General features: G+C 63.8%; 1 protein-coding gene across 1 annotated transcript in view; it reads right to left on the bottom strand.

The window, feature by feature from the left end:
• IFT140 (intraflagellar transport 140) overlaps window positions 1–10,865 on the bottom strand; it is a 77,653-nt gene that overhangs the window by 38,204 nt on the left and 28,584 nt on the right. The window contains exons 13-18 of the mRNA XM_077762793.1: window positions 8,712–8,839; window positions 7,877–7,994; window positions 5,972–6,102; window positions 4,581–4,740; window positions 3,400–3,531; window positions 437–636 (exon numbers count right to left, since the gene is read on the bottom strand). Coding sequence (XP_077618919.1) covers window positions 437–636; window positions 3,400–3,531; window positions 4,581–4,740; window positions 5,972–6,102; window positions 7,877–7,994; window positions 8,712–8,839 — 869 coding nt within the window. The remainder of the gene's footprint in view (window positions 1–436; window positions 637–3,399; window positions 3,532–4,580; window positions 4,741–5,971; window positions 6,103–7,876; window positions 7,995–8,711; window positions 8,840–10,865) is intronic.

The following is a 10,865-nucleotide window of genomic DNA, read 5'->3' as shown; positions in this document are numbered from 1 at the left end:
CTCTCTCTCTCAAAAATAAATAAACATTAAAGAAATTAATAAAAACATTTAGAGCGATCTTACCCACGTTTCCCCATACTGTTTCCAGTGCCTGGTACCAAAGCCCTCTTATTTAGCAGCGGTTATTCCCGGAGGGACAGGTGCTGTGACTATTTAGCGACCGCACAACTTTCGACTGGGAAGTACATGGAGCACTTAAAACCCAATCAAACCCACAGCAGCGCGGGAGACTCGGAGCCCAGCAGAGGGGAGCTGGGCCCCTGCGCCTGCCGTGCTGCCTCACGCACCTGCCTCGGGGCGTGACAAGCCGTGAGTCCTCCGTGACACGGTCACAGGAGAGTGGCGGCTTCTCAGAGCCCTGAGGAGGGGACGGAGATGCGCAGGGGGCCTCCTGGAGGCACGCACGCCCTCATACCTCGGTGGGCAGAGTCCTCACCTTTTGATGAGCTTGATGGATTTGAACGCTTCGTCCATGTCTCCGGCGGTGACAGAGAAGCTGAAGTTAAGCATGGCGTCCTGAGCGGCCCTATCGCAGCCCTCCAGCCCGACGAAGTCTCGCAGCGGTCTCCTGCCCACCACGTGGGGGACGCAGCGGCACCCCGGGTCCCCCCGGTCTTCCCCGTCTGCTTCTCCTGGCTGAAGGACAAAGGGCACCGTTTGCGGTCGGGTCAGGGACGTGAACGCGCACGCCCGGCCTCTGCTCAAGATGCGCGTCCGCGCGGCTCTCTCCGCAGGTAGGCGTGGAGGTCGGCCGCAGTCCCCGCGAGGGGCCGGGCGAGCCGTGGGCTCTGGTTTCGGGCAGCAGGAAGCACATCTAGCTCGCCGATGCCGACTCCTCAGTCGCGGAAGGGCTGTGACAACGTTCCCCCCCCGCCCCCAGGTCTGCTCTGCAGCCTCGAGAGGCGTCCCACCCCCACACCAGGGACCCCCCCTGGGCACGGGGCCCTAGAACTCAGTCACACTGACAAGATTTCTAGCAGCATTTTCCAAAGCCACAGCCTGGATTAGCTGTGTGCCCTCAACGATGTTTTCCAGAAGAATCATCGACGCTGCGGGGCGCTCCCCGGACAGGTGCGTGGCAGCTGGAGACACGACCTGCTGACAGCCTGTGCCCCCTCCTCACTCTGCCCGCTTCCGCCCTGCCTGGTGCCGCCCCCTCCGGCCAGGGACTCACATGTGTCCTGCCCTCCGCACCCCCTGCTCCCCTCTCTGCGCGGGCCCCGGTCCCCCGCCCCTCTCTAAGGGGGTCACAGCCCATGCTCCTTGGACCCCGCTCCCCCGGCTCGTCCCGGTCTCGTGGGACACTGTGCCTGACAACAGGACGTGCTCGCTCACTCAGATGACCACGCGTTTCGTCACCGCAGACCCGTGGTGTGGGGGCTCTCAGCAGGGTGGGACTGGTCTGGGAACCCTAACAGACCTCATCCCTGCCGTGGCGGCTGCTGCTACTGGGTGACCCCCGGCCCGCTCGGGTCTCGCTCCATCTCAGGGCCCCCCCGACGTTCATCCGCAGTCTCCAACTTAAGGGGGCACTTGAAACACTGGCAGGATTTGTCAGACCCAGACGTGGATGGCAAGACCCTTCCAGGCACAGAGCAGAGCATAAGCAAAGGACCTGGGGCGGCCCCCAGTCTGGGTGGGTGAGCACAGGCTGGGTCATGTCAGGCGGAGGCTGAAAGCTGCAGAGCTGGCACCAAGTGGGAACTTCCAGAAAACATGTGCACGAACCGCCAGGCAGAGGCCGGACTCCATCAGGTCAGCCACGCCGTGGACCCAGTGCCCTGTTCTGATCAGAACCTGGCCCGCTGTGGTCGCGCCGCGGAAGTCTCACAGAAACAAGAGTGCCTTGGCTCCGCCGCCAGGCGCACTGGCCGCTGCCCTCATTACGGGGCCTCAGCTCTGTCCCGAGAGGGGGGCACTGAGCTGGGGACCCTGGGTCGTCACACTGTCATCCGCACCCTCGAGGGTGCAGACAGGGAGCCTCCAGACGCTGTATCGATGGCCTTGGATGCGGGTCAGTGGCCCTGGAGGGCAGCTGTTAAAGAAACACTCTTCCCAGCTACTCCCCACTAGCGCTTTGGAGGCCAAGTTAATGAGGCTCCCTAGCTTGCTAATCTAGTTTGTGAACTACTTCCTGCACTACACACTCGGCCACGGAGCGCTCACGCCACAGTCTGAGCCCGGACAAGGGTTCTGCGGAGCTACACGGGCGTGCGGCTGCCGCACGGGGCAGGGACGCAAGCAGAAGGGGCCACATGCAGTTAGGCAGAGTCTGGGGGCCCAGTGGTGAGGGTATAGCGGCACACGCTGCGTCTCTGGGGCCGGCAGGCGGGGCCGGGAAGGCGAGGGGAACTCGGAAGGCCCACAGGAGGGGAGAAGCCGGAGTCCGTGCTGGGAATGACGGGCGGAATGGGAGAAACGCGGGTAACATTCACTTCCCTTCTAACCTGCGGCCGCGGACAAATGCTGGAGCCAGCAGAGCAGACATCCCCCCAGGAACCCCGGCTGCCTTCACGGCAAAGCTCCGTGGGCCGGAGAACCGCTCAGCCGGACGGCAGCCGGGCCTCCGGGACCCTGGGGTCTGCGGCATAAGCACAGTCCCGTTGGGAACCTCCCTGACTTTACCTCCCCAACTCCCACAGATAATCAGCCGCCTCCCGACCCCGGTGCAGCTCCTTCTGCCCCCTGGTCCCGTCCCCGTGCTTTAATAGAACCACCTTCGTGCCCCAAAGTGCCTCAAGAATTCGTTCTTGACTGCTGGCTCTCGAACCCCGCTTCAAGCCAAATCAGGGGAATGAGGAGGAAAACTTGATAGGAAGAACCGAAGATGCGCCTCATGATGTTTTGAGTCAAGGCAGGGAGACCATGCCTCACGAATGCGAAACGAGAATGAAATCCAGAAAAATGCCAGCGTGACGGCGCGGACAGTTTGAGATACGGGAATGAAGAGCCGCCGTGCGGGCAGAGCCGCCGTGCCTCCCGTGACGCTCACGGATCCAGACACCCTGGCGACAAGGGGGCCGAGCCCCAGGGAGACCGACAGCCCTGAGCGCGCGCACGTGCGTGCGTGAAAACAATCCCGTTCCGTCAAAAATAACCACACACACGTGTGAGTGAGACATGCCTCCCGAAGAGCCACACGCCGGCCCGGCCCCAGGAGCCACCCCTGCGCCTACGTCGCCGCAGGTCCCTTAGCCGGGGACGCAGACTTGCCATGTCAGTGCTGCCCCGTCTTGACGGCAAAGCCAAGTCTTGTAATTTCCCTGACCCGGGGGACCCCTGACCGCTGGGGCTCGGGGCACAACTGACAGCAGGTGCGTGTGTTGAGGGGTGGCCTGCGGCAGCCGGGAGGACCCCCCGGGACCCGGGAACGCGGCCCCGCACTCCTGGGGTTCCCACCTTCTTCGTGAAGTAATAGTGAGGCACCTGGAGGCCCAGAAGCGCCTGGTAGGCGGGAGGCCGGGGGAAGCTCTCCTGGAGCAAGAAGCCGTGCTCTTCGGTGACGAAGAAGGACAGAACCAGCACGTCCGCCTGGGGGAAGAGGGAGACACGGTGCGTGTGGTCGACAATGTCACCTTCCACGCTGCATCGATTCGCCCGTTCACGCCACAGAGAAACAAGGACAGACGTGTGCACACAGCCTTGCGCAGAGGACCCACCTCCCGCTAGACCCTCTCACGGACGGGTTTTCTCGTAGAAAAACCAGTCCTTCCCACCCCAGCCGGTGACGGCACCGCAGAACTCTGGTGTTTCGGTTTTCCTGTTCAGCGGCTGGGCTCTCACTCAGTCAGCAACTCAGAAAGAGCCTCTCGTCTGCTCTGCTCTCGAGGAAGAGGGCCCAGGGGTCCGGGCAGGGGTGCACAGCCCCGGGGACGGGCGCGGCAGGAGGCCCAGGCCCAGCGTGCCGGGAAGGGCCCTCGGGTGGCGATGGGCGCGCACCCTCACCGCCCGCCTGGGGCGCCTCCCGGCCAGCCGTGGACTCGTGGGGACGCTGCCCCCGTGCGCTGCCACTCAGCGTTTCAGGCCCAGGATCGGGGGTGCGTCTCAACGTCGGGGGGCAGGACACCGACTGCTGACATGCGGGGCCCCACGCTCAGCACCCCGGGGAGGGTGGGCTTCCTTTGGCAGGGACACAATCCGCCAGCGTCGGCGGGCTGGCTGCCCTTGCGGACTCGCCGGGACCTGCTACAGACCCCTCGTCCCTCCCAGGGAGCACCCGGCGTTTCCACAACACCAGGAAGTGTCAGAGTCCTGGGCGCTACGGGGGGAGGCTGGTGGGGGGAGGCCAGGGCCCAGGACACACGCCCCCTGCGGGCTAGCTCTGCTAACTCCCCGGGTGGCAGGCTCGGTCCCGGGGGGAAGGTAACACGCAGCACTTGGCGTAACAAGCGGACTAAAGTAGGACAGTCTGAGTGAGGGCAGAGGGGGACCCGCCACCCCGCAAACCCGGGGGCCACGCAGGCCGCGGGTCAAGGTAGCAGTAGGGCGCTGACCTCATTCCAGCTTTCCCACGAGCCACGTCAGGACCGTGGGCTGCCCAGCCCCTGCCCCAAGCAACGCATGCGGCGCGGTCACGGTACCGTGTGGCCCGGGCTGTCCTCGGCGGGGGGCTTCTTGTCCCCGGGCTGCGGCGGCGCCTCCCGCACGGCCTCGCACACGAACAGCCGGGGCTCGCTCTGGTCCCAGAACTGGCTCACGGGAATGAGGCCCCTCAGTGTCTCATCCAAAAAGGCGTGGCTCCTGAAAGAGAAGGCCCGTCCTGAGGTCTGAGAGGCCGTCCGGGTCGGCATCAGGCGCCGGGGACGCTCTGCAGACGGCCCGCTCCAGGGCCCCGCGGCCAGCCTGCTGGGGCCATGCTCGGACGCAAGAACGCTGGTCAGAGAGGCCCAGGGCGGCCTGTCGGAGGGCGTGCGAAGCTTGGGTTCCCGAGGCTCCAGGGAGGGCATGAGCCAGGAACGGCGTGGACCCCGCGTCCTGCGGGGCGGACGAGTGCCGAGGGGTGGGCGCGCTGCCCACAGACAAGGTAGGTCTGGAGGTGAAGGGTGGGCTCAGACCTCAGAAGCGGAGGGGAGTCTGCAGGGTGGCCGTGCACTGCCCCTGGGGCCACGAGGGTGTAGCTCGGAGGTGGAGGGTGGGGGGAAAGTGTGAGTCTGAAACACAAATCACGCGAGGAAAACGGGATGAGTCACACACGAGGGGACTGACAGAGGGGGGAGCTGTGAGGCGTCAGAGCAGGCAGCTGGGACAAGATTGCTCTCGGGGACCAAGGCGCAGGTGATGATATGAAATTGTGGTGGACACCTGGGTCCGAGGAAGCAGAGCGAGGCTGGGGAGGAGCGAGGGTGGGCCTGTTCCGGCAGGGCCACCGGCGGCGACCAGTTCCCACCAGGGGAAAGAAGGTTCTAGAAGAGGGTTTCAGCACTGGAGGGACAGGGGACTGTAATACAGCAAAAGGAACAGGCGCCGGGCTCTGCTGCCTGGCACGCAGTGTGGGCGCCCGCCCCACGCGTACCCGGGTCCTGGGCAGCGCACTCTCCAGTCAGATGCGAGCCCTCCGGGGGGGCAGGGAGAGCGTGTCCCTCGCAGCAGCGGGAACTCAAACTCCCTGAAAGTTTATAGGAACTCCGTGAAGAGCAACGATCACTCTTCTAGAAAGACACCACCACCGGGACAGATGCGCTGCGACGCGCTCCCTTCCAGGAGCAGACGGGGCCAAGTTACGGCCGCTCTCCCGACGTCCAGGCCATCGTGTGGCCACAGCTGCCTCTGCGCTTCCGGAAGCCTGTTTCTGCTGGATGATCCCAGGTCCCCATCCCACCCGCCAGGCTGTCGGCTTCACTGCTTTCTGCACCGCTAATTGCTGAGGGCCTTCAAGTTGGAGCCTAACTCAGCCACCACCCGCCCGGAAGCTGACCAGTAACTATCACTTTCACTAGGTCTCCAGTGAAATCCCCCTGAAGCACAGCCTCACCTCTTGGTCTCTTGCCCGTTGAAGGACAAGCTCTCCCTCTGATCAATCTGCCCCGTCTTGAAGTCCAGGATAGTCACAGTGTCCATTTCCACGTCGTAGAAGCAGATTTTGGAATCGGGGCTGCCGTCAGCCTAGGGGAAGAGAAACCGGGGCTCAAGGAACCACGGGGCCAGGACGCCGTGGGTTTGAGAACAAGCGTCCACGCCCCGCCGGCCACTCCAGCACTCCTGACGTGGACGCCGGCGCACCGTCATCGCACTGAGCCAGCTGTCCGGTGGGTGCTTATAACCTCAGGGGGCTGAGAAACCCTAGAACGTTGTGAAGGTCCGTACGGGCTTGGCTGAGGTGGACGAACCGCAGGGACACAGACGAGTGGGCCCCACACACCACTCCCCACACAGCTGAATGAGAACGAGAGAAAGGGGTCTTGGCTGTTGGGGGCAATGAATGCCAACCACTTGGGTGGCTGTTCAAGGCTTTATCCTCACAGACGACAGAAGCTAAATGGGGCCCGAGTACCTCTGAAGGGCAAGATCAATTTGTCACAGTTTTAGAGAATGCCGTACGCTCAACAGCAGCACAACAATCATAAACCGACAAGCCAGAAGCCCGACCACCAATCACAAGCCCGACGACCCAGAAATGTGCTCCTACTCGTCACCAACACCGTCAGCGAGAGGAGAAACCGCAACAAACCGGGAGACGTGTCAGCGACGCGGAAGGTGCCCAGCCTCCGCCCCTGCATAGGGGAGCAGCCGACCGCTGCCTGCGCCAGCCCCTCCTTCCCACAGCGCACCCCCTCCCCCCCAGGGGGCGCCCGCGGGGCCAGGGACAGCTGGTTTTCAGCACAGACTCCCTTGTGACACCTGAACTTCATCATTTTTTTCTTTCATCGCGGACAAGAATTCCCGGTGCGAGGAGAGACGTTTTTGTCCCTTAGTGTCACCGTGCCGTCCCCACCCCTGCCATGCATTCACCCCCAGCAGCAGGGAGATGGTGCCGCGGCCCCGGGCACGTTTGCTCCTGTTCCCCGGGGGCCCTGGCACTGGCCTCCTGCTGCCCGAGGACCCCCATCTCCAGCCAGACTTCCCCCCGGGGCCCAGGGCTGTCTTCACTGGCCCACGTGCTGCCCAGAGGAGGCTCAAAGTCTGCACGGAGACAGGAGGCCCCACCGGCCCCTTCCACCTCCCCGCGGCTGCCCGGGGTAGAGCCGGCCCCCAGCCGCCCGCACCCACACCGGGTGACCCCCAGCCCCCTGAGACAGGACTTCTGCACCCCCCACCCCACTGAGAAGCAACCTGCGGAAGGGTGCTACGGGACACCCCCGCCTCGCCCCTGCGTCAAGGTTGGCGCCCGGCCCGTGCCCGTCTCGGCCTCCGCCTTCTGCCAGGGACGGCGGACCCTCAGCCAGGCCGTGCTCTGTCAGCTGCTCGCACTCAGGGTGCATCTCCCTGTGCCTCCCCCGCCCCCCCACACCCCTCTGGAAGTCCCCCACCCGGCAGGGCCCCGCATCGGACTCCGTCTCTGATGGGGGTTCGTTCCTCCGCAGGGAGGGGCCGCGCTCTCCCGTTTACGCATCTGCTTGCGTCCGCGGTGCCGGGCGAAGCGCCTGGGTCACGGAGGGCAACGGTGACCGGTGGTGAACGAACGGACTCGCGAGCGAGCACTCGTGGGCGACAGGGCCCCTGCGCAGAGCAGGACAGACACGTCTGCGTCCCCTCGGTCACACACTGCCCCCCGCTGTCGTCACGACCCGCCTTCTCTAAGCCGGAGGTTCAGAGGGCCCGGCCCCCCTCGTGTTGAGAGGACGCAGCTGGCCGGGGAAAAGGGACAGAAGAGAGGAGCGGCGCAGAGCCCGCACCCAAAGGGACTGGCAGCCAGAGGGGGACGCGGCCGGGCACCCACCTTGCTGAGGAGGATGCTGATCCTGCCGCCGCTGGCGTTGCACCTGAGCGAGGCCATGCCCGCTGCACCCGGGATCAGCGCGGCCAGCGTCCGGTCGCCGCAGTGCACTTTGGCCTCTCTGCGGGGGGACACGGGGTCTCAGGGGAGGCGGGCCCAAGCTGCTCTCCGAGGGAGCAGAAACCTCCCCTCGCAGAACAGAACTCGGGGGTCCTTGAGGGCGCGGCCACTCGCACACCAGGGCCTGTGTGCCGCCGTAGGGGCCCAGCTCGGCCAAGGGCGAGCGTCGTCCCTGACAACGACATTCTATTACTTTTAGGCATAAACATAATGGCTCAACATCTGGGTGAGTTTGTAAAGTTCCCGGGTTTANGCCCACCCTGCAGCACGTTTTGGCCTTTGTCCTGCCGGTGGTATGTTAACGTCACTCCACTTTCCAGACACAGTGTTTTTTACAAATTGAAGGTTCGCAGCAATCCTGTGGCCAAAACGTCAGTCCAACACCGTCTGCTCACTTTGGGTATCCATGTCACATTTTCGTAATTCTCGCGTCATCTCAAAGCTTTTTACTGTCCTATGTGTTACGGTGACTTGTGCTTACGGGGGCTGGAAGTTCAGATGATGGCTAGCGTGTTTTGGCAATAGTGCTTTTTTACTTAAAGCACGGACGTTGTTTTTCTGGACATAACGCTGCTGCACCCTTAACAGACCATAGTAGGGAACAGACGTGACGTTTACGTGTTCTGAGAAAACAAAAACCTAACCTGACTCTCTTTGTTACAAGCTTCGCTCTATTCTTTGGTCTGAAACTGAACCCACAACTGGACAAGAACCATACCTTCGGGAAAGATCAAAGCTTTTAAAGTGAGCCAGGTCTGTCCCCACAACCAGGAAATTCCCACAGACGTCAAGGAGGCACGGGCTCCCCTCTGCCTCGGAGAACAGTAAGAGCTGTTTCACGGTCCCCTGAGGAAAAGGAAAGAACGAGGGTTGAGGAAAGCAGCCTGTGCTGTAGCGCCTCCCTTGCCATGGAGGGTCACCCACAGGGAGTCCTGTACGCTAGGTGGGCGCTCGGGTAAGCGTGCACAAGCACCGAGCAGATTCTACCACCACACAGGGAAGACACGGCGGCCGGCGTACCTGGGGCTCACAGCCGCTAAGAGCTGTGGAATTTCATGACAAGGGCCACGCAGGGGTCTCATCTCACGTGAGCAAAGGGGACTTTCGGTCTCCGCCCAGGGGCGGGGCTGGCTGCCCGGAGGACCACCCACTGGTCACAGGGCTGCAGTGAGGCCTCCGTAACCACCCAGAGGGACTGGGCTGGAGGCCTCCGGGCAGGTAGGGGTGCGGGGAGTGGCACCTGGCGGGGACTCCCCAGAACGCCCCGGGCGCCTCGTCATCTGGCTGCCGCCTCGTGTCCTGTGTCACCTCCTTCCACACGCTGCTGAGCGTGAGTACGGGGTTCCCTGACCTCGGGGCGCCGCTCTAACCAGCTGGAAGGGCCGCAGGAGGAGGAGGCTCCACTCTGTGGCCTGTGGCGGGAGCACGGCTGGGGGCGGTCACACGGGACAAGCCCGTGACCTGGGGGACCCGGTGCTGTCTCTGGGTGGACAGTGTCAGAACTGAGTTGAATTCCGGGCACCCCGTGCATGAGGGCCGTTCTGCGTTCGGTGTTGGGGAGCCCCGCCCCCACCCCCGCGGGCACCGGCTCCCGGGACCTGCCGCAGGCGCCACCTGCGGTCCAACGGCCGCCACCTCCAAGCACTGCCTGGTCCCTCGCTCTGCCGTGGCCGCCTTCCCAGCTGCCCGGCTCTGGTCCTCAGGCTGCATGGCGCCCCCCCCCCGACATCCTGCTGGCAGCTCCCCCCGCCCTGCCCGCTGCACAGACATGACAGCTATCTTCCAGGGAAAGTAACACCAAAGTAAAACACGCCAGGATGCGTGTCCCCGTCCCTCAGGCTTCACCACCCCCGTTGGCTTCGGGACGAGGGCCTCAGTCCAGCCGGCCGGACCTCCGGCGGTAGGGACCCCTCCCTAAGGAGAGAGAAAAAGAGGAGAGACTTCAAGGTCACCTGGATATGCGCCTAGGTGCCTACATTCCCCATGGCCTTGTAAACTGAGACAACTTAATCAGACTGCACGTTTATGTGTTACGACGCACGGGAAACAAAGAAACGGGAAATAGATAAAACAACTATGCCATGTGATGTGGGCCGCTCAGCTTTTTGGGTACGAACCCAACTGAGCGGTGCCGCAGGAATAAAGTCGCTTCCTGGAAAGCAAAGCCTCGGTGTCACGACTCCATGTGCGAGTCCTGCAGCACTCCGGCCTCGCCTCCCCGCTTCTGCCTCACGGTCGGCGCCACCAGCCCCTTCTCCGGAAGCTCCAGCCCGTCACCAAGATGCTCTCACCGCCCCGAACGGCGTAAAGCCCTGGGGGCCAGCGGGGCGCCGCACACCAGCCCAGAAAGGGGTCCCGCTAGAGAACAGGCGGTGCCAGGCAGCCCGGCGTCGCCTGGAAGGAGCGGTGACCGCCGCGGGGTGCGCGTGTCCGTCCTCAGGGGCGGGGAGCAGTCCGGAGAGCTGCCTGCGGGCTTCCCCAAGCCGGGAGCCTTGCTGCGCGCCCAAGACCAGTGAGCGCAGGCGCACGTTCCTGTAGCTACAAACTCAGCAACACGCAGCTCCAGCCCATGTGTCGTGGGAGCCCCCCAGGCAGCCAGCGGGCTCCTCAGTCACCTCCATTTCACAGATCTTTCGCCCTGTCCCGCAGGCCATTCTCCCGTTCCCAGTACACCTTTCGCCGTCTCCCAGCGTGTTGACCTCCCAGTGAAAATCAGTACGGTGAAACCACCGTTGAGATGAACTAGGAAGGCCATCGGGGGCGCCCGCGGCCCCACCACGCCTGGTCAGTCGCAGACTGCACCGGGAGAGACGCACCGTACAGGCGGACGCTACGTCACACCACGGAGGAAGGAGGGTTTTCTCCTGCCTGG

The sequence above is a fragment of the Crocuta crocuta genome, unplaced genomic scaffold (assembly GCF_008692635.1).
Source record: "Crocuta crocuta isolate KB4526 unplaced genomic scaffold, BGI_CrCroc_1.0 scaffold234, whole genome shotgun sequence".
In the NCBI taxonomy this organism is placed as follows: domain Eukaryota; kingdom Metazoa; phylum Chordata; class Mammalia; order Carnivora; family Hyaenidae; genus Crocuta; species Crocuta crocuta.
Note: the sequence above shows the minus strand (reverse complement) of the source record. Positions and strands in the feature narration are given on the sequence as shown.